The sequence below is a fragment of the Portunus trituberculatus genome, chromosome 38 (assembly GCF_017591435.1).
Source record: "Portunus trituberculatus isolate SZX2019 chromosome 38, ASM1759143v1, whole genome shotgun sequence".
Taxonomy (NCBI): Eukaryota; Metazoa; Arthropoda; class Malacostraca; order Decapoda; family Portunidae; genus Portunus; species Portunus trituberculatus.
Genome location: NC_059292.1, coordinates 2,171,546 through 2,194,578, shown reverse-complemented (window position 1 = coordinate 2,194,578; position 23,033 = coordinate 2,171,546). Strand labels below are relative to the sequence as shown.

The 23,033-nt window shown below is 38.3% G+C and overlaps 2 protein-coding genes across 17 annotated transcripts in view; both read left to right on the top strand.

Annotated features, from left to right (window-relative positions):
- LOC123514567 (dynactin subunit 1-like) overlaps positions 1-15,108 on the top strand; it is a 55,931-nt gene extending 40,823 nt beyond the window's left edge. For all 16 annotated transcript variants that reach the window (XM_045272510.1, XM_045272519.1, XM_045272520.1 and 13 more), the window contains 20 exons: positions 486-648; positions 1,025-1,125; positions 2,909-3,108; positions 3,562-3,687; positions 4,209-4,368; positions 6,571-6,777; positions 7,030-7,203; positions 7,420-7,552; positions 7,736-7,926; positions 8,019-8,156; positions 8,556-8,741; positions 9,153-9,396; positions 9,819-10,012; positions 10,358-10,630; positions 10,965-11,103; positions 11,609-11,814; positions 11,949-12,077; positions 12,453-12,608; positions 12,872-12,961; positions 13,473-15,108. In XM_045272510.1, the coding sequence (XP_045128445.1) occupies positions 486-648; positions 1,025-1,125; positions 2,909-3,108; positions 3,562-3,687; positions 4,209-4,368; positions 6,571-6,777; positions 7,030-7,203; positions 7,420-7,552; positions 7,736-7,926; positions 8,019-8,156; positions 8,556-8,741; positions 9,153-9,396; positions 9,819-10,012; positions 10,358-10,630; positions 10,965-11,103; positions 11,609-11,814; positions 11,949-12,077; positions 12,453-12,608; positions 12,872-12,961; positions 13,473-13,607 (3,345 nt within the window). In that variant the 3' untranslated portion in view covers positions 13,608-15,108. The remainder of the gene's footprint in view (positions 1-485; positions 649-1,024; positions 1,126-2,908; positions 3,109-3,561; positions 3,688-4,208; positions 4,369-6,570; positions 6,778-7,029; positions 7,204-7,419; positions 7,553-7,735; positions 7,927-8,018; positions 8,157-8,555; positions 8,742-9,152; positions 9,397-9,818; positions 10,013-10,357; positions 10,631-10,964; positions 11,104-11,608; positions 11,815-11,948; positions 12,078-12,452; positions 12,609-12,871; positions 12,962-13,472) is intronic.
- A 1,388-nt stretch (positions 15,109-16,496) lies between these two features.
- Positions 16,497-22,748, top strand: LOC123514569 (putative pterin-4-alpha-carbinolamine dehydratase). The gene is made up of 4 exons (XM_045272526.1): positions 16,497-16,650; positions 16,785-16,863; positions 20,795-20,911; positions 21,923-22,748. The coding sequence occupies exons 1-4, from the start codon at positions 16,547-16,549 to the stop codon at positions 22,097-22,099; spliced, it is 477 nt and encodes a 158-aa protein (XP_045128461.1). The 5' UTR covers positions 16,497-16,546; the 3' UTR covers positions 22,100-22,748.
- Positions 22,749-23,033: the final 285 nt, after the last annotated feature.

The following is a 23,033-nucleotide window of genomic DNA, read 5'->3' as shown; positions in this document are numbered from 1 at the left end:
TTAGCAAGCAGTGGGTTACTAATGATATTTATTTTTGAATGTTCATGCTCTTATATTGTAGCAGAGAGAGAGAGAGAGAGAGAGAGAGAGAGACCCCTATCTATTGTTTTGAGAAAAGATCTAGTTCAATTAATAGTCTGAAACTTTTGTTTTATCTTCTTATAAAATACTTTAAATTTAGTGAATGATGTGGCCATGGCAATGGTGTAGTAATGGTAGTGGCTGGTTCATGGTTCAGTTTTATCAGTGAAAGGATTGTGTGTGTGTGTGTGTGTGTGTGTGTGAGCATATTTGTATCACTACAGATGATAAATATTTTTGTGTTATGTTGACATTTTAATTTATGTGGTTTCGTGCTCAGCACAGAGAGAGAGAGAGAGAGAGAGAGAGAGAGAGAGAGAGAGAGAGAGAGAGAAAGAGAAAATATTTTGACAAATTCAACTTACAGTAGCATCTGATCAATTAATATCTCATGCTTACTCCAGACCAACTTCGTGGAGACCCTGACACCGCAGTACACGCCGGGTGCTCCTTCCAGTGCCATGCAGACCCTGGAGGATAAGGTGGCTGCCCTCCAGGCCCAGCAGGAGATGGAAAACCTGAGAGGCGAGATACAGGACCTCAATGAAAAGCTGGAGACGCTCAGAGGTAAGACTTTGGATGTTACATTTTTGGAGAGAGAAAAGAGAACTGAAAAGTAAGGTAGGGTTTATGGTGGCAGCACAGGATAGGTAAAAAAGGGACATGGGTTTGTTGTAAAGAGGTCATAATAGTTTGCTTAATGTGTAAGGCAGTGAATACGGTGTGGTGCCTTAAGATCAACAGGAAATATCATCATTGTCATTATCATTATTGTCATCATCAACACCATATCATCATCATCATCATCATTATTACCACATCACCATCTTGTTAGAAAAGGAAAAAAAGAAAAAAAAAGAACTTGAAGTAGTGCACTGGACACCATAGTGAACTGTTCAGTGATATCTTGCTGTTATTGATGTATGACCTTATTGTTTTGCAGTGAAGCGTGCTCAGGATAAGGAGAAGCTGAAAGAAGGAGAGAAAATGAAATTGCAAGTGGAGCAGCTTCTGGAGTTCAAGTCCCGTATCATGGAGGCTCAGGTGAGGCGATCATTATAGATGTAGAAAACTACCACATTTATAGGTTTTTTCAAGAGTTAGTCGCATGTTGTTATGGATGGTTATATATAGTAGTATATTGAACTGCTGTAATATAATGAAATGCATCACTACAATTTTCATTCAGTGTATGCCTCTGTAGTGTGCAGTTCTCAGGGATCACACTGCATGAAATCTGACAACTGTGACAACATTATGTAAAACAATTGTACATTCAGTAAATAGATACAGTAATCGCCACTATCTGGAATTTGTTACTATCCGGAGCTGCCCCCAAGCATATTCAAACCTACCACGCGAGCGATCCCTCGATCCCGCTAGGCAGCAGCACGTAAGGCGGCTTCACAATAACACTTTTTCCATCGTCTTCAATGATTTCCGTTGGTTTTTCACTGTTCCGTCAATTCTTTCCATCGTCTTGCCAGACGGAACACACCGTTTTTCTCTAGCATCAATTTTCAGCCAAATTAAGATCTTTAGTTTCTAACCAAAACTTTTGTAGTAAGATTTATTTTCTTGCTAATTGGAATGATGCTATAATCTCAACTTAATAGCATCTTCATAAGTATATGTAAATATATTTGTGTGTGTGTGTGTGTGTGTGTGTGTGTGTGTGTGTGTGTGTATATATATATATATATATATATATATATATATATATATATATATATATATATATATATATATATATATATATATATATATATATATAGCCTAGGAGCGAAAAGTGGTTCAGTTGTTTGTTTACATTTCTCAATGAGATGCTCCAAGGCAGAACTTCCAAGTATCAAATGGCCAAGATGAGCTGCTCTGTCGTTTATGAGTTTATTTTTGATAAATAAATTACCTTTCTGTCAGGAAGCCATTTTTAAATGTCTTGTGTGATTGTGTCTTAGCCTGACTCACGCCCTACACAATACTTGGCCAGGAGTCAAGTAGGGAGGTGTGTCATTTAGCTCTCTAATATTTGCCTGACAGGTATAAGTTGATGACAATTAGAATGAAAAACATCAAGAAGAGAAGACAACTAGAAACAAACAAACAAATGTATCGTTGGGAGACAGCTGGACTTTCAATTCTGGCCTCCCCTCTCCCCTCCATCATGCGTGTTATCTCCCCCTCCAAGACCCTGCCTCACCCCATGCCTCACTGTCAGGCTTCTCCACAATCTCTCTATATCATCTTTTCAAACACTTTTTTTTTTCTTACTGCCTTCATCATCACAACTTTACATGACAGCTCTCACAATAACACTATTACAAAAAAATATGTTGAGACAGAGGTAGAAAGCTGTATCAGACAAACAATAAATACTTCACTATCATTATCTCACTTCAACACAATAATAATGACTCAGGTAGTGTTCAGTTCAGCAGTGAAACAGCAGATTGCCATGACACTGCTGATGGCACTTTCCCAATCCTCACATTTTCTTGAGAAGCAGGTATCTGATATGTTATCATTCTATCATGCTTCAGGAAGTCTTTATTGTATACACAATCATTTAATTTGGTTTCATTCATTGTTTTCTTACCCATTTTGGTTATGTACATATTTTTCCTCAATTTATAAGGGGTTGGGAGAGGAAATTCCGCGTATCCGGATATTTCGCGTATCCGCCAGGGCCTTGGCTGCTATAATCCGGATACACGAGTGATTACTGTAGTATGAAAGGAAGCAGTCACTAAGAAATCTTTTATCCATTTTCAGTTCAGTGCAGATGTTGGATTCACATCTTTCATCATTTTTGTTTTCTTCCTATCAGGCTCAGTTACAGAGGGAGTTACAGAAAGCCAAGGCTGAAGCCCGTGAAGCTGTGGAGAACCGTGACCGCCACATGGATGATACCCAGGAACTCGCTGAAAATGTAGAGATGCTCACACTAGACAAGGAGATGGCTGAGGAGAAAGCTGAGACACTGCAGCTTGAGCTGGACCAGGCCAAGGAAAGGATAGAGGAATTGACGTAAGTTTTGTACTTTAATCATATTCTTTATAATTTACTGTATCTTTTTCCTCTTTTCCTGCACTCAAAAGTATCAATAAACATCTGAGAATGTTGCTATTGTGGATCCTTCAGTAGGGGTCAAGTAGATGGATGCAATGATGTGCTGGATGGCTCTTTCCTGTTCTCAGAAAACTTTATCCTTGATCGTCCATGTCTAAATAATTTCATTGCTTGATTGATTTTTCATTTTGATTTACTTATTTATTCATTGATGTTGTTATTTTTATTTATTTTTAATTTTGTTAAGCTAAACAATGTAGGAATGATTTTGCATAGCAGTGGACGGAGATGATCAGTGACTAATGAAGTACCATATGCACAGTACAACATAATGTGGATGAATGAGATGACAAAAAATTATGTGATATCTCATGACTGGATGTCTAAAACTGATACATTGAAATTTTACAGGCTGGACTTGGAAATCCTCAAGACAGAGATGAGTGGGGTTGGAACTCCCACTGATGGTGTGGCAAATTCACTTCAAGTGCGGCAGTTGGAACAACAGAACAGTCGCCTTCGGGAAACATTGGTCAAGTGAGTTTCTCCCTTTTCTGTAAAAATATGTAATGATTTTGAAGAATAATGCTTACTATGGTCAACTCACAGATGAAAATATGTAGTTTGAATTCCCTGTCATGCTAAAATACTTTTTGGCCCAGTCTCCTTTCATACTTTTACAACTTGAGTACAGTTTGTACTTTTGATGCCACTATTCTGTCATCATTCCCTTTGAGAAGGTTCTTCCTGTTCATATTTTCTAATAATCTTACTACTCTGAAACTTGCTATCAAACATCATGGTGAGATAAAGTGTATGCTTTCATTTTTGTGCATGGTTGTCATCAAATCTTGGAAATAGTCAAAACCTTATGGCAGAATTGACAGATAGATAAGGTGCGAAATATATCTTGTGTTGCAAATCAGTCTTTGGTTCAGTAAACAAATATATGTTAGCATCATGCTGCTTTCATCTTCATTTCCTATCCACTTTGTTGTCTTAAATTGCCTCTTTTTCTCATTCCATCTCACCTCCCTATGCACTCCTGCTCCTGCCAGGATGCGTGATCTCTCAGCCCATGATAAGCATGAGCTGCAGCGTGTCCAGAAGGATCTTGAAACCAAAAAGGGAGAATTGGCTGATATGGCACGGGCTAAAGACAAGCTGGCAGCACAGGTGGGCCAGCTAGAGCAGACCATCTCAGACCTCCAGGAACAGGTGGGTGAAAAGACAGCATGAGTAGAAAGTGAACCTTGAAAAGCATGAATGAGGAAGAAGGGAAATGGTAAGTAAAGCTGGGTGATGCTGGTGGATAAAGAGGATAAGTGCAGAGTGAACTATCAAGCCATGGGCATGGTCAATCAGTGCATCTTGTTCCTCCTCTACACATATGCCTTCCCTGACTACTGAGACAGGAAGGGGTCGTCATAATACAAGAGCCATGAGACCACCTACACATTCCACCACACCACATATGGATGGCAACTCTACTAACAGATGGAATCAAGCTACTGTATGTGTTCATTTTTGTAGGTTATGGCATTGCTGAGCTGACATTAGAGGAGCTTGGGAGGAGGAAGTCATGAATCCTGTTACGTATGTGGTCACACAGATCAAAAGGAATACATATAGTATTGTACATCAGAGCTATAACCATCAAACATGCAGGTGGAAGTATGTAGTGTTATTTCATTCATCAGTCTGGTGATGCAATACACTGTTTGGTCCTTATAGCCATTGCATCATTCTAGTGCTGGTATTGAATTTTTAAAAATTTTTGAAGTTTTTATTATTTTTATGAATGATTATTTTGGAGAAAACCCCTCTTAACTATAGAATTTGATATTGATGCATTTTTGAATGGAAACAGGTTACATACTTGAGCAGTGTAAAGGAACTCACAGATCACCTATGAGTCTAAAGTTCAGAAATCCATAGTTGATTGGTGAAACGTTATGTCTTTTATTTTGTGGGCAAAATTGGGGCTTTTCCTGGTCATTGCAGTTGATGCAGGGAACTTGATTAGATGGGTAATATATTCTTTATTGGTGATAACCAAGTATGCAACATGTTTTGTTTGCACACTTTTTACATTATACATAATATTCACTTGTTGCATGTAATATGCACTTAAGCATGTACGAAAAAACACTATTTTTGCGCAAACAAATTTACTTGAGGCAATGCATTCACAACCATTTGGGTAAGTGGCCCCTTTTGTGTAAATGAAAATTGGTGAATGTCTGTGCGCTATATATATATATATATATATACTAATGTGCATTTAATTTGTAATGGAGGCTATAGCAGTGCACTGTGATAGAAAAGAATTGTGTGCAGTACAGAAAGGCACACTTTTTGTTCAGAAAGGCATTTATTCAATTGTCTTTTTTTGTCCTTTATTTACTCATTTATTTATTTATTTATTTATTCATTTATTTATTCATTCATTCATTTATTTGTTTACTTATTTATCTGTTTCATGTATATATCTAGTTGTTTAGTTACTTATTTACTTTAGTATTTTTATTTGATTTTAATCTTTTTTGCATGTTAAGAAAGCTTGCCAAAGAATAGAAAAAACTATGTATAAAATAAAGTTTTTAATTGCTGCTTTCCAAAATACTGATTGTTAAACTTCTCCAATGTGGTTGATGATTTTATTTATGGAAGTGTTTGAATTCATCAAACACTGTTCCTTGTCAAACTCAGCTCTGATGCATAACTTTCTGCTCATTATACAAGCTGTTTGTTGTGACACCTTAAAGTCAGTCAGTCAGTCCATCTCTGCTGGGTTACTCTCGATACATTGGGCTAGCAATGATAATGATGATAAGGCAAAACAAGGTAGAATAATTGATGGGTTTGATCAGGTAGGAATTGATGGTGCACTTTCTCCAGATTAGGAACAATAGGATGAGAGAGAGAATTGTTAAGCAGGTGGGACTGTGTGATTGTAGTAAAAGTACTCAATAACTTTAGCTCACAACTATACACATATGACTGTCAATAGCGCTTGTCTTACCCACACTCCTCACTAATGGGTGATAGTTTAGTGCCATGGGCTTTATTTCCTTTTACATTTATCACAAAATAATGATTGATAACAAAAGAAAAGTGTTACACAGCAGCTTAAAGCAAAATAGGGATGACTTCTGATAGTGTCATTAGCAGTCATTTCTTAATTTCTTCTGATTTTGACATCTCATTTAGTGAGTTTGTGTTTGGAGAGAGAGAGAGAGAGAGAGAGAGAGAGAGAGAGAGAGAGAGAGAGAGAGAGAGAGTGAGTCAGAGTCTTGTTAGACAAAAGATTAAATGAAAACAATAACTATACCAAATAGACTGATGGAAATAAAAAAGAAACAGCTAGAAGAATTAGTTTAAATATTTGCTGACCATTTTAACTGTTCCATGGTCTAGGTGGATGCAGCACTGGGAGCGGAAGAGATGGTGGAAACCCTGACTGACCGTAACCTGAACCTGGAGGAGAAAGTGGCTGAGCTGCTAGAGACTGTGGCTGACCTGGAGGCAATCAATGACATGAATGACCAGCTTCAGGAGAATGCTCGGGAGCTGGAGCTGGAGCTGCGGGAAGAGCTTGATATGGCCAATAGCAAGATCAGGGAGGTTAGTGATCTGACCAGAAGCTGCAAATAAGCAGTAAGGGAAGGGTGTTTGTGTCATGTATGGGACGCATCTGGAAGTTGGGTGGCTCAACACTTGGAAGGTTGGAAAGAAGAAAATAGGAACTGAGGATTTGGATAAGAGAGTGGGAGGCATATATGATGGATAGGGGAAGAACAGAAAACACCTATATGGAACCTGTATCCACTATGCTTGGAAGGGAAACTGCTGCAGCTCATCACCATTTCCCTGCAGGTCATGAGGGAGCGTGAGGCATCTAATGAGGTCATTGTGGACCAGGATGGAACAATCAAGAAGTTCCGTGAGTTGGTCCAGAAGCAGCAGGAGCAGAATATGGATCTCCGTCATGCCCTGGAGAAGGAGACCAACAAGCCCATTGGCACTCCCTCAGAGATCATTGATTTCAAGGTAATGTCTGGAATTTTTTGGAGAAATGTATCAAGTTTTGGTATTCAAAAGAATTTCAATAAGTCAGACAGGCAAGGGAGGTGTAAGCAGAATGAATACAGTATTTAGTTATTAAGTACTTGAAAGCCTTTCCATTCAAATGGAATTGTATGATAAAGAAGTGGTACCAAATATATAGATAATCAGATTAATAATGTGTGGTGGGATGCTTTTCAGAAAATGTTTACGGAAACGAAGGCACACAGCAAGGCCATTGACATGGAACTGCGGAGGCTGGAGGTGGCCCAGGCCAACCATCATGTGGCTTACCTCACCCAGTACATGCCAGACAACTTCATGTCCCGCGGTGGTAAGTTTCCTGATCAAGTACACCAAGGAATGGTACTGTAATCTGAAGAGAAGGAAAGAAGTAAAAGAGAGAGATTGGTGTAAAGTTCACTAGATCAGATGTGAGAGGTGTGAGCTGCTGAGGAAAACTATGATATTGGCTGCTCGTTGTTTATGACTGTAAAATGTTTGTCTTCTGCTACAGGTGACCACGATGCTGTGCTGGTGCTGCTGCTTGTGGCCCGTATGATCTCCAAGGCCGAAATTGTGATTGGAGGAATAAGAGACAAATACCCAGTTCCAGAGAACATTGACCGATCTGCTGTCCTCAAGACCCATGCCATTGATCAGTATGCTTTCTCAGCCCGTCTCCTTCAGCTGCTTTACTCCATGCAGGTATGAGGTCTGGTTGAGTCACTTGGTATAATGTAACAATTACTGATTCTAAGATATAAGGCACAAGAAACATTAATTTTTTTCCACCCCAGGCACTGCTCCACCAGTACCAGTACGTGTTGGGAACCTGTAGTGTTGAGGTGTTCCTGCGGCTTGGCACACTCTATCCTGAGATGGCCTCTCATGAGCGCAACCTGGACTTTTATGTAGACTTGCTTAGGAAAGATCAGGTATTGTTCAGATGTTGCAGGCAAATCTTTCCCTACCAGGTGTGTTAAGTATTTTGAGTATGATAGATGTGATGAATGAAAGAGTGCAACCTTCAATGTAATAGTATGAGACAGAGCACTGAAGTATTGTAAGAAGGGTAAAAGGAGACTGAGGGCATTGCAACACACAAGGAGGGAATGTGTAGTGGTATGATTTTTTTCCTCTTTTCCCAGCAATCTCTTTATAACAGATATCAGTTATAGATGATGGAAGATGAACTCTTACTATTCAGCTTTTACAATTTTTTCTTTCATCACTATTTATGGCCTTTTGTAAAATTGTGTAAATTGTTAAATAATCTGTAGTTATCTGTGAAAATGTTCTTAACTAGCTCTACTATTCACCATTTTCTCCAACAGCTGGATGAGAATGTGTCTCTGGAGTCTCTGGAAAAGACAGTCGGCTATTTTTCTACTGTCTATCCATCCCACCTGCTGTCTGAGAAGATGGACCAGACGACGTACCTCTGTGATACTGCCCGTGTCCTCACCTCTGGTGCTGATGCCGCCAACACCTGTGCCTCTGTTGTTCTTGCCCTGCTACATGTGAGTCTTTAACATATACAAATGTGTGTGTGTGTGTTTACTTGCACCATTCCTAATAGGATATTGTACTCATATTTCTCTATGCAATGGAATACAGTGATTTCTAGCATTCATTCTGAAACAGGAGAAGCATAAAAGAGATACCAAGAAAATGAGAAAAAATAGGCAATATGAAAACTGCTGCTTGGCAATCCTGCCTTCACAGTGTATACACAAAAAGTAAGCAAGATATTGTGTGGCATTTTATCACAGTAGATTCTTGTAACTTCTCCGTCATTGTGTACTATTTGCCTTCCTTATATACATAATCTTTTATCCTCTTTTATTGTGTTCTCTCCTTTTATTATCACCAATTCCCTTTTTTTCTTGATTCTACATTTATGTCCATCTTTCTCCTCTTCGTTATTGTAGCCGCAGCATGAAGATTGTGAGGTGGCTGTGATGTGCCGGGATATAGTAGCTGCTGGGAAGGAGATCAATGCAGCAGTGAAAAGAATAAGGCGACGCATGCCTCAGGATGGCTCTGTGGGACCTCTCAGCTATCCGGAGGATGTACAAGAAACGCTCACTTCCACCACTAATTATATGAACAACGCTGCTCGGGCCTTGAGACACCTCACACGCAACCTGTTACAGCAAACATCTCTGCTAGCAGGTACATCTTGGGGAGAGTTTTTTTTTTTTTTTTTTTTTTTTATGTTATGGCCTGTAGCGCCTGTAGCCATACTTTAAGAGTATATGTGGGAAGTGCTGTTCAGCTTCCACCCATTAGTGGCACAGGCATTTTTATTTATAGTGGTCTATTAGGGCCAATATCACCATCCAAGTGTATCTTTGGTGTAACTACCTAGAACCTGGGTATCATGGTGACATGTAGGTAACTTTCAACAAATGGCATACCTTCAAAGCAGTATGTGGTGGGATTCGAACCTATGCGTGTAAGTCTGCCTGATCCCACGCTCACCACCTTATCCACTACGCCACCACCTCCAGTACGTGAGTTAATCAATGTTTGTAATTTTCATCCTTTCACTGTTATCATTATTTTCATATTATCACTATCACCACCACCACTAGATTCTGAGGGTGGGGTCAGTGGAGAGAAGCTGAAGGAGTTGACTCACCAAGCAACAGACCTCATCTATGGTGGAGAGGACCTGGGCCCAGACTCTATCAAGCTCTCCATCCAGCGAACCCTCAGTGAACTCACCCGTATCACGTCTGCACTTGAGAAGGGAGAGTATGATTTTGATGGAACAGTGGAGGAGCGAGTGAGTGCATTTACCTTATTATGGTATATAGGGTATGAGATATGCCTGTATTTTCTTGTATATGTATGAGAATAATTATAACAAAGGTATAGATGCAACACAATCAGTGAAATGTGGCGTGTGTTGGATGCATTAGTGATTATAACCAGAATATTCTTGTTCCATCTGAAAATTAGTTTACCGATGGCCTTTTGGCTCGTCAAACTGTGCCTTTTCTTCAAGTCTAAAATTTATAGTTCCTTGAATCTCTTTTAATGTATTGAGAATAGTATACTGTGGGGATTTTCTTTCATTATTTATATGCTCTTTTATCTTCATTTTGATATCTCTGTCCCTGTCTTTCAGACTGCTCCTCCAGTGACGCTGCGAGCCCAGGCCCTTAAGAATGAGATGAAAGACACAGAACATCTTAAGTACAAGCTGGAGAGTCGTGAGCAAGACCTTAAGGAATTGAAACTTGCTGTCAAAGCCAAGAATGAGGAGCTTAGTGAAATGACTGTGCGACGTGACCTGGCAGAAAAGAAGTTGTCTACTGCCACCCGGGATGCTGACCTCACCATTGAGAAACTGCAGAGGAAGTTGGATGACACTTTGATGATGCTGCGCCGCAAGGAGAAGGTGAGTGTGTCTGTGTCTTCATCTTCTGCTGACTTGGCCAAAGAGAAAGAATGTGTTCGAAATGAAATGCTTACTATCAAGTGGTAAAGTGATCTAATTTGTTGGTGACCAGCACTAAGTACTGTGACATGTGTAAAATTCAGTCTTGAGAGGGAAGATTAAAGTAAATGATGGTGAGATGGAAGCATTAGACCACCAAGACATCAGCATCTAGTTTTTGTTATGGATGGTAATTCTATTATTTATACAGATCTGTATTTATACAAAATTGTGGGTATTATATTTATCTTTTCCATCAATCTTTCTGTACTCACATTAACATTCACTGTGGCAGGAGTACGATGAAACAATGGATCACCTCCAGAGTGACATAGAGAGTCTGGAGACAGAGAAGGGAGAGCTGCGAGAGAAATTGAAGGCACTGAACAAGAAGACACTTTATGATGCACTCTCCAAGTCTTCACCTCTCACAGGTAAGTCAGGTTTTGCATTAGTAATTATAAATAGTTATCAGGTTAAGGAATTTGAAGTAAGGAGGAAAGAATCTTAGAGAACACAACTTCTCTTGGAAGAACTGATGTAGATGATGATAAGGTGTGTAACACGAAGTTGAAAATAAGTACAAAAGAGTAAAGGGATGAAATAGAACAGAAATGGAAATATAAATGATTGTTATCTTGACTGGTAAACCAAGACATTTGCTACAATTTCTTTATTAATATCATACTAAAGAGGAAAGAAATGAATAGTTTGAGGGAATGAGTGAAAGTAATGCTCAGATTAATTGTTTTGCCTGTAGTCTGAATATTACTGGTTCAGTAACTGTAAGATATAAGTTGCAGTGTTATCACTGCTGGTGCCATTCTTTTTTTGTGGTCTGATTTTATTGTAGTTTTATAGCTAAAAGGTTAATTATTATAATTAGAAATTAATATTTATGGCAGTAAAGCTTAGATTGTCTTGCTTACTTCATTTTAGGTGTGGTGTCTCCCTCCTCCCCTACAACACCCTCTGCTGGAGGAGTGCCACCCTCTGTTCCTGGTGGGGGGATGGTACGTGACTCCCCAATGCTGCTGCAGCAGATCACTGACCTCAAAACTGCTCTGCATCATGCCACTGCCTCTGTGCACAACAACACAGCACAACGTATGCACAGCCAGCTAGCCAGCCTCAGGCCAATCAAGGTGACTGACCAACAAGATCATAATTGTAATGGTGGTGAATGTCAAAGCCTCTTCCTCTGCAGAATTTCAAAACACCATAGTTTGAGTCAGTCTCAGTCATCATGCATGTGTTAATGCCACTGGTGTCTTTGCAGGTACAGAAACTCAGCACAATGGTGGGTGAAGAGAAGCGTGATCTGAGTAAAGAGGATGTGGACATGGAGGACAAGCGCTCTACAGATCACATCAATCAGCTGATGCGCCAAGCTACTGGCCTGCAAAAGGTAAGCTTCTTTGAGAGTATGTTTCAGTGTAATTAGCCTGATATATGAATGTATTCTTAAGTGCATGAATTAATGTCCACATATATTTCCATCTATTTTGTTACCTATGTAATTTCTTTCTTTTCCATCCATGTATAATGTCTGCTAACTGACATTAACTTGAGCACAATATCTTGACCCAAATTAGTTGAATTTATATTGGTTTCCTACAGTAAAAACAAAATTTATTCTCCAGCATCCTTGTTTTTGGTTCAAATATCACCTGAATCTCTCATTTCATTGATAATTACTTTTCTTATTCCTGTTTTTCATTTATCATTTTTGTCATCCCTTTCTCTATCTTTACCTGAAGTTCCATGTTATATATCATTACAGGAAGTAAATGCACTCATGACTGGTGTAACAGTGGTGGACTTGAGTAAGCGTAAGCCAGCTTCCTTCCCTGCCACTGCCACTAGTGACCCGGCGCACCACATCATCTCTCACAACAACAAGCTCAACACTCTCCGCACCCGCATTGCTTCACTGCAGGTGTGCTTGCACCCTTTCATAGGAGATTGCAATTTCCTACCTAAATTATATATATATATATATATATATATATATATATATATATATATATATATATATATATATATATATATATATATATATAATTACACACTATCTGTACTTGAACCAAGATAGAGAGACTAATTCTCATCTGTAAAATCTCTTACAGAAGGATCAGTTTACTTTTGTCATCAGAGGATTTGTTTTCATAGATGGCTGAGAACTTTGCCTTTATTTTCCAGGATGAAATTACTCGTGCCCTTGCCCTGAACACACCAGGAGGAAGTGTTAGTACTGCTTTCTCTGCTTTTCCATCTCCTCAGCTCACCAAGGTAATTAAAAGCCTTCTTGTGTTTGAGTTTATTTCCATAAGGAAATAATATTGTCTGCTTGATAAGGAGTAGGTATAAGGTAAGGGTGATAAATGGAAGTGTACATGTATGGTTTGTTATTGGAAGAATTTAGATACAGTAGTTCTTGAAAGTGTTAGTCTAGTATTGGCAAATTTTCATTTCTGTAGTTCTCCACTTTACCTTCTTATGATCTTCGTTATTTCTTGTTGTTGATTAGTATTATAGGTAGTTACAGTAACAGTAGTGGTAGTAGTAGTAGTAGTAGTAGTAGTAGTAGTAGTAGTAGTAGTAGTAGTAGCAGCAGCAGCAGCAGCAGCAGCAGCAGCAGCAGCAGCAGCAGCAGCAGCAGCAGCAGCAGCAGCAGCAGCAACAGTAGTTATAGTATAGTTATTGTACTAATATATTAACAGGAACAGATGTAGCAGCAGCAAATACACTAGTATAATTGATATCTTCAAGCATATGATACACTTTTTTTTTCTTGATGTAGGTGCTGGGTGAGCAGGAGCTGGTGCAGGTGGGGCGGGTGAGGGTGCCGGGAGATGTGTCAAGCAATCAAGAGCCTGTACAAGTTGTCCTTCAAAGAGACCACCTAATGAACCTCCACCTTCGCCTCTTGAAGTAGAGATTCTGCCCCTGTCTGATCCCCATGTGGTACTGTTGCAGCTTGCTTCCATCAGTGTGTCTTAGGTTAAGTGAAAACTTGTGATATGGTAGAATAATGACTTGTACATAGAAAGGATTTAAAGCTGGGTTGAGGGACCATCCAGATCTGTTTCTTCCCCCTCCCCAGGGCTTTGGTTAGAATCATACACTCACAAGTTTGCATAGATATCTTGTTTATGTGTAACTCACATATCATTGAGTGAGTGGGATAATCATGAGTCATGCTGCTTGTGAGACCAGGAAGTTTTCAGATTTTTTTACTCTTTACTACATGATATTTATTTTTCACACTAACTACTGTATTGGGTAGCTAAACGTGTGTGGGGTACTAAGTGAACAAAGAATTTTTAATATATTCAGGAATAATTGCAGAACTAATTTCTGAAAAGTCTGTGTCAGTCAGCTAGTAGCCAGATGCCATATATTCCTAAAGGGTGGCTGTGCAAGTATTCTGTGAAGCAGCAGTCTATTGCCTCAGAAGAGAACAGCTGAGAAACATTTGGATGTCGTTGTTTCCCTCTGGTCATCCACAGAAAGCCAGCTACCTCTTAAAAGCAAGTCAGTACTGCATCTGTGAAAACCCATCACCACTTTGTTAATGTAAGAAATTAATAAGAGGGAGTGGGTTGCTAGCACAGCATCACCTGTAGATAAAGTATAAGAGGAAAAAAAAGAATACCAAAGATGGCATATGATAAGGTTGAGGATGCAAACCCTCACTCCATGACTTTTGAATTATTCTCAGAGAGATCTTCAGAGGTTGGAAAATCTTGTAAAGATTATACATACACTTACGGTTAATGAAGGGAACTGACTGGTATTCCCCTTACTTCCCACCACAGCCATTGCACTAAACTGTAAAAAATAACTATTTTCATAATTGCATGTTAAAAAAAATTCAATGATTTGATACTCTTCATATCTACAGGTATTTCAGATCAATATATTTCAGTCCATAGTTAATTTCTTTTCATGCACTTCATATTCATTGCTCGCTGGAGTAATTTGATTATATAACAGCATGCAGAAAAAAAACTTACATTTATAGTGAAAATGTAATATTTCTTGAGGACAGATTGTGTATTAGAAAATGATATAGTCTTCAGTCAGAACAGTAATTTATAAAATTTTAAAGCTTTTTTTACAATGTCATGTTGAAATATCCGGTATAACCATTGCAGCTGAGCTTTACTTGGTATTATTTTCATGCATTTCTGTAAGTTTTTGGAAGTTATGTAACATGAAGATTGTCTGCAGAGAGCAGCAAGCTGTCCATTGTAATGATTGTTCCTTGTCAGATGTTAGCTAGAAGTTCTCTGCTTTCAGGTCTCATGACTCCTTTCACCATAAGACATGGCTGAGCCTGTGGATTGTCTCCTTGTATAGCCAAAAATGTATTATGCAATATGTAAAATTTTATAGTACATAATTAATTATACTGATAAAATTGAAATAATTTCTGGAGTGTATGAATCAACTCACAAAATAAACTGTCATATTCTTAAAACAATTATTCTATTGTAGTGAGGTAACATTGTTAATAGCTATTATATTCAATTTAGCATCATTGATCATATTCTAGTAAGCTTAAATCTTCAAAGTATATTAGGATGTGAAACAGGAATCTATGATAATTTCAATGCCATTATGAGTAGACAACACTCAGATGTGGCAGTGAGCTGCCATAGAGGTGATGTGAACAGAACAGATGTTAAAAGTGGTGAAGTAGTGCATCTGGTTAGTAAAGAATGGTACAAGAGAAAGAATGAAATTAATGGAGGTGATAAAATAACTCTTCAAATTAAGCTAAATGAGGTGTTGACAAAATAGTTGAACAAGAGCAGTGGAGATGCTGATGGATGGAGCATGAGGACAGGGTGTGAAAGTGTTGGAGTAAGATGACCAGGGTGTGAGGAAAGGAACCAAGAGAGATTCTTCTTTCTTAACAACTCCTTTAAGGGAGTGCTTAGGAACATGCAGTGTAATAATAGGAAGATCAATGCATTCCATGTCTAATATATACTATCACTGATGGCTAAGGTGAGTCATCCGTAAGCATGCATTACGTTGATTGTGAAAAGCTTAGGATTTTGTAAATATATATTATTTGGCAATATTGATCCTTTCCTTCACTATTCATGTTTTGAGCATTAGGGTAGAGTTGTAAAGAAAATATTTTTGTAGATAAAAGAAGTAAGGCACATCATAAGTTTGACATAGCTAGAGAAGCAGAAATAGAAAAGGAAAAGAGTTTAAAGCAATTGGTGATGTTCAAGTATGTGGAGATAGATAGAGAGCATCACTTGCATGGGTTATGAAAGGAGGAAATTTGTATAGAGGTAAAGAGATATCGTAGGAATAGCATCTTTTTACATCAGACGAGTACAGCAGGTAAGAGTCCATGTAGTGGAAAGAAGTTACTTGAGAGGGGTGTATATAGAGTGACAAAATGGAAGTGTGAGAGCAATAAACATGTATATGGAGTATGAAGTTTGGATATGTGAGGGTTATCACCAGGAGGTAACCATGGTCTAATAATCGTCACGTCGCCCCAGCAAGTGGTAGGTCCCAGGTTCAATCCCTGGGCGATGCCTGCCTAACAGGATATCCTTGTGAATGGACTGGTGGAAGAATGGGTGAAAAGAAATGCATTGATGTGATTCAACGAGACTGAGACATGAAGAGTGAAAAGTTTATAGAATGTGAAACTGAAGCCCCTAACAGTAGGAAAAAAATGCTTGAAAAGGAGGAAAGTAAAGGAATACATGCATGAAAGAAGCCAACAGAAGTGGAGCTAAGCCATGACTGATAGGGGGATATTGTGTAGACAGGATGAGATGCTATACTTTGAAAATACTTCTATAAAGATCAAGATCAAGAGTGTTGTGTTTTGAGATTATGAACCACCACTGGTCTGCTTACAAGATCATAAAAGTACCTAATTGGAGAGGGTCAGTGGAGCAACACAGCATCATGGCAGTGTACACCCGTCTATTGAGCAGGTAATAGTATCTAGAGGTGATGTCCTTACCTTTGTACAGGCCTGGTAGATGACTAATAGTATCAGTGGTGTATTGATATTATTGTTTGCCTCCTCCCTGTACAGTCAGCCTTAACACCAGTGTCACCCCCACAGGACCTCTGCACTAGGGCCAGGCTTGCTACCTTCACCTCTGTCCACCCTTCTAGTGAGGACCATGGCCACCAAATCACAGGTAATAGTAGCAATAACAGTAGGACCAGTTCTGGGTGATATTGATGAACCTTACATGGTAGTGTACCAAACTTACTTAAACATATACTTTATTGCTTATGATGTTTTTGATTCTGTCTCATAATTTTTTTTTTTTCTATGTTTTCTGAGCTGGCAAATGCTTTTCCTCTTTGCAGACAGTCAAGCATAATCACAATAAATCTGTTTACACACACACACACACACACACTAATAATGGTTCGTGATAACATTTGTGTGGAGGATGTGCAATATGGAGAGGACAAAGTGGAAGCATTGGGAGTAACAATCAGAACAGAAGATTTGAAGAAGAGAAAAATTATAGTTACATATGTTCCACCAAAGACTAATACATGGGGATCAGAAGAGCATAAGGATATGCAAAGAGAGACGATAAAGTATCTGGATAACATGATAAGAAGAGATAGAAGAATACTCTTAGTTGGAGACTTTAACTGTAAAAAAATAAACTGGGGAGAGATGGAAGTAATGGACAATGCTGGCCAGTGGAGTGAGAAAGTGTTACAGATGACTATGATTAATACAGTGGACCAGTGGGTAGAAGAGTCAACAAGATACTGGAGGGAAGAAAGAAAAACCATCGTTACTTGACCGAGTCCCCTCCAATAATACAATACCTTAGTCCAATGGGGAAAAGTGATCATGTAACATTAGAGATGCAAATTTAGAAGGAAGATGAGGTAAGATACAGAGAGGACTATAAAGGAGAGAGATTAAATTATGCAAGAGCAGATTTTGAAAAACTAAGGAGTTATTTTGCTGATACTGAGTGGAGTAATATTATGTGCAGGAAGACTGTACAAGAGAAATATGACATTCTTACAGGAATACAATGAAAGAGTAAAAAAGTTTGTTCCTCTTTATAGAGTTCAGAAAAAAATACATACATGGTACAATGCTAGATGCTTACAAGCATGGAAGCGTGGAAGAAACTTTTAAAGCAAGGAAATGACTATAATAGTCGGGAGTACAAAGATACTAGAAATGAATATATTAGAGTAAGGAGAGAGGAAGAAAGAAAGTTTGAGAAGGATATAGTGGATAAAAGCAAGGATGAACCAAAACTTTTCTACAAGTTTATAAACGGCAAAACAAAGAATAAGGAAACAATTGAAAAAATAATTAAAGAAGGAAAGACATACCAAACAGAGAAAGAAATGTGTGAAATAATGAATGAGAGCTTCAAAACAGTATTCACTGAAGATGACTTCACAGAACCTAATAGGACATTGAATTGCCTAGGATCACAGGAAATTGCAGTTCATAAAGAGAATATTGCAAGATTACTGGACAAGTTGGAAGTCAGGAAAGCAATGGGGCCAGATGGTGTATCAGGCTGGGTGTTAAAAGAATGTAAAGAGCAATTACTGGAGCCAATTTGGGAAATAATTAAAAGTTCAATAAATGAAGGGAAAATTCCACTAGAGTGGAAGAGAGCCTACATAATACCGATATTCAAAGGAGGAAAGGCAACTGAACCACTAAACTACAGACCAGTATCACTTAGAAGTGTCGTAGGGAAGTTATGTGAAATAATTATCAAAGAAAAATGGGTTAAATTTCTAGAAGAGGAGCAAGTCATATCGAATAGACAATTTGGGTTCAGGACAGGGCGGTCATGTGTTTCAAACTTATTAAGCTTCTACTCCAGGGTTATTGCAGGATTTGAAAGCAGAGATGGATGGGTAGACACAGTATACATGGACATTAAAAAGGCATTTGATAAAGTCCCTCACGGAATACTTCTTTGGAAACTAGAGAACATAGGAGGACTGCGTGGAACCTTGCTCGAATGGACAAGAAATTATTTGAAGGATAAAGAAATGAGAACTGTGATCAGAGATACATACTCATCTTGGAGTAAAGTAACTAGTGAGGTGCCACAAGGATCAGTGTTAACCCCCATTATGTTTCAAGTTTATGTAAATGACATTCACATTCTGGTAAACAGCTACCATATATGAATTTATTTGCTGATGATGCAAAGTTGCTAAAAGTTATCAAAACCAGAGAGGACTGTATACTGCTACAGGAAGATTTAGATAATATCTATGAATGGAGCAAGAAGTGGAAATTGGAGTTTAATGCCAAGAAATGTCACATAATGGAATTAGAGTAAGAGAAGACCAGTATGGAACTATCTGATGGGAGAGGATCAAATAACGAAGACTAAAGAGGAAAAGATCTTGGAGTGATAATACAAGAAAATCTGAGCCTGATAAACACATAAATAAGATATTTGGACTATCATATAGGATGTTGACTGATATAAGAGTGGCATTTCATTACATGGATAAAGATATGATGAAAAAAAATCATCACAAGCATGATATGCCCAAGGCTGGAATATGCAGCAGTGGTATGGTCTCTGAGTTCTAAAAAAGATATAAGAAAACTGGAAAGGATACAGAAGACTGCTACAAAGATGGTTCCGGAATTAAAGGACCTCACATATGAAGAACGACTGAAGAAATTGGGATTGCCAACCTTACAAGATAGAAGAGAACGTAGGGACCTAATAACAATGTATAAGATAGTAAATGATATTGAAAAGATAGACAAAGAAGACCTGGTGCTATTGGCAGAAGAGGATGGAAGGACAAGAGGACATGAAAAGATCAGAATGAGGCAGTGTGTGAAGGATATTGGAAAATACAGTTTTCCACACAGAACAGTGGAAAAATAGAATGCATTGGATAATGGAATTGTTGCAGCACATAGTGTGCATAACTTTAAAGAAAAATTAGATAAATGGAGATATGGAGACAGGACACTATGAGCCCTGCTCGAACCCTGTACAATACAACTAGGTAAATACAACTAGGTAAATACACATTCTATGAATGGAGTAAGAAGTGGAAATTAGAGTTTAATGGCAAGAAATGTAACATAATGGAACTAGGAAAGAGTAAGAGAAGACCAGTATGGAACTATCTGATGGGAGAGGATCAAATAACGAAGACTAAAGAGGTCTTGGAGTGATCATACACGAAAATCTGAGCCCTGATAAACACATAAACAAGATATTTGGACTATCATATAGGATGTTGACTAATATAAGAGTGGCATTTCATTACATGGATAAAGATATGATGAAAAAAATCATCACAAGCATGATACGCCCAAGGCTGGAATATGTAGCAGTGGTATGGTCTCCGAGTTCTAAAAAAGATATAAGAAAACTGAAAAGGATACAGAAGATTGCTACAAAGATGGTGCCGGAATTACAGGACCTCACATATGAAGAACGACTGAAGGAATTGGGACTGCCAACCTTACAAGATAGAAGAGAACGCGGGGACGTAATAACAATGTATAAGATAATAAATCATATTGAAAAGATAGACAAAGAAGACCTGGTGCTGTTGGCAGAAGAGGATGGAAGGACAAGAGGACATGAAAAGAAGATCAAAATGAGGCAGTGTGTGAAGCATGTTGGAAAATACAGTTTTCCACACAGAACAGTGGAAAAATGGAGTGCATTGGATGATAATGAAATTGTTGCAGCACATAGTGTGCATAACTTAAAAAAAAAAATTATATAAATGGAGATATGGAGACAGGACACTATGAGCCCCACTCGAACCCTGTACAATACAACTAGGTAAATACACACGCACACACACACGAGACTTCAAGAAAAACAGCTTCCCCCATAGAGTGATAGATATATGGAACGGACTGGACAAAGAGGTGGTGTGCACAAAGTCTATAGACGACTTTAAGAGAAAATTTGACACTGTGAGATACAGAGATGGGAGAACACGAGCATAGGCTCCCCTTCTGTAAAATACAACGAAGTAAATACAACTAGGTAAATACACACCTTCAGAAGATATACATATATAGCTGTGTACACATTTTCAATCCTGTCACTGTTGTTATCATTGCAGAAGCTTACAGATGAAGAGCGTACATCGGAACTGGCAGCACTGATGGCGGCAGGCTGGGCAATGGTGGAGGGCCGAGATGCTATTACCAAGACTTACATTTTTCAGAACTTCAATAAGGTAATGTGCAGGTGTGTTGGCTGATGAGACTGGTTCTTATGCAGTACAGTATTCCTTGAGATAAGCTGACCTTTCTTGAGTTTAGTGAGGCTGAGTCATGTTAGGTTATGGGACACTGATACCAGATACACACTGCATGAATTTAGTAACATACTTTTCTCTGTTTATCATTTAGCATTGCCATTTTGAGTCATCTGCTTTGAAATAAAGTTAGTTTGGTTAGGTCAAGTAAGGTAAAGACAAGCAACTTAACATTAAGATAGATTAGGTTAGTTTTAGTAAGATTAGAAGAGAATACTTTAGGTTACATAAGGTTGGGTTGACTTGACTCGCCCAACATACATTCCAGACAGTCTGGATAAGTAGAAGGGTAATGGATGGATTGGTGGCATTTGTTTTGGATGCGAGTCAAAGCAGGCAATTCATACACGAACAACGCTGAGTGATGAATGTGGAGCTAGAGTGGACTGTTCACATTGGCTACAGTATGTTGAAGGCATGCAGATCTTCTCTTTGGGTCTGCTTACTTTAGATTGAAAATATATGAGGATAGGATAGGTTTTGGGATAGAAATTACAGTCAATATCTGGCCTTATGTCATTCCTTCAGTTATAAATCTTACATCTTTTCTAATCCTCTCATTATCTTGGTATAATTAGGGGTCCTCTACCTATCTGTCTGTCTCCTTCTCTCATGTGTTAAAATGTATTTACCTAGTTTTACCTAGTTGTATTGTACAGGGTTTAAGCGGGGCTCATAGTGTCTTGTCTCCATGTCTCCATTTATCCAATTTATCTTTTAAAGTTAGGCTCATTATGTGCTGTAACAACTTCATCACTCAATACATATCACTTTTTCACTGTGTGTGTGTGTATTTGTGTGTTTCTGTACGTGTGCATGTGATTGATACCACTATTGCTCAAAAAAAACTTTTTTTCTCATGAAGTTTGCTTCTACAATTGACTGCTATTATAATTCTATAATTATTCTGTGCATTGTGGTGTGTTGCAGACCTGGGGTTGGATGAGTCGTGTTGCACTGCAGAGTGAGAAGAAGAACCACCACCCAGAATGGAGTAATGTGTACAACAGAGTGGAGGTGACATGGTCCACACATGACTGTGGTGGACTCTCTCGTAAGGACATTGTCTTGGCCACTTTCTGTGACAAAGCCTTTACCGACAACTGATGGACTGAAGACACCTCAACAGTTACTAAGTCATGCAATTTGTACTACAACACCTGGTGACTACAACAGCAAGACATCATCTTTATATTTTTGTAAGAATTCTATTACTTGTCTTGTCTCTTCCATTTTTTTGCTGTTTCTCAGATTACAAGTGTGGATATGACTTTTTGTGTCTAATTAGTGACATTTATTAGCCTTAGGCAACAAACAGAAAGGAAAAATATACTAGAGTGCCATTCCCCACAGAAAATACAAGAAGGATTATCCAGAATTGGATAATATTTTTTGTGAAAGTACTACTATCTTGGAATCTCTGGAAAGAGATGCATTTCGAAAGACCTTCAGTGTTCAAGAAGTAGTCAGGGAAAATGAGGAGAAAAGATATGTCGCTCTTGTATGAGCTAAGGAATCCACATAATGAGGCCATGCCCCTGATGTGTGCTGAGCAGCTGTAAGAGCATTGAGACATTGTATCACTACTGGCTCAAGGAATCATTAAGTGTGACATACTGAAGAAGGTGCAATTCATAGCCATCAGGGAGACCACCAAACTTTGTGGGCTTTCCTTTTATGTGGTGAAGACTTGCCACCTAGGGAGCATGTCTCAAATTGCAAGGAGAAAGTCAATAAATGGATTAAAGGAGATGAAGAGGTTCGTGTTCTTTTAGAGAACCTAATCAACAACAGAACAACTGATGTGAAGGAATGTCTGTAATGTATGAGTAGAATTAGTCACAATGATAATATCTTTAATATGTAATGATATCAATGAGAATAGTAGTTAACTATGACATTAATAATGAGACATGCTTTCATCTTTCACCCATATATATATATATATATATATATATATATATATATATATATATATATATATATATATATATATATATATATATATATATATATAAAATAAATAATGTCAACTGTTTAA

Excerpts from the sequence above, each read along its gene's own strand:
- LOC123514569 (XM_045272526.1), top strand. The coding sequence starts at position 16,547 with ATGAACCACCACTGGTCTGCTTACAAGATCATAAAAGTACCTAATTGG. Across the intron at positions 16,651-16,784 it reads TACACCCGTCTATTGAGCAG|GACCTCTGCACTAGGGCCAG; the intron begins GTAATAGTATCT and ends TCACCCCCACAG. Across the intron at positions 20,912-21,922 it reads TTTTTCAGAACTTCAATAAG|ACCTGGGGTTGGATGAGTCG; the intron begins GTAATGTGCAGG and ends GGTGTGTTGCAG.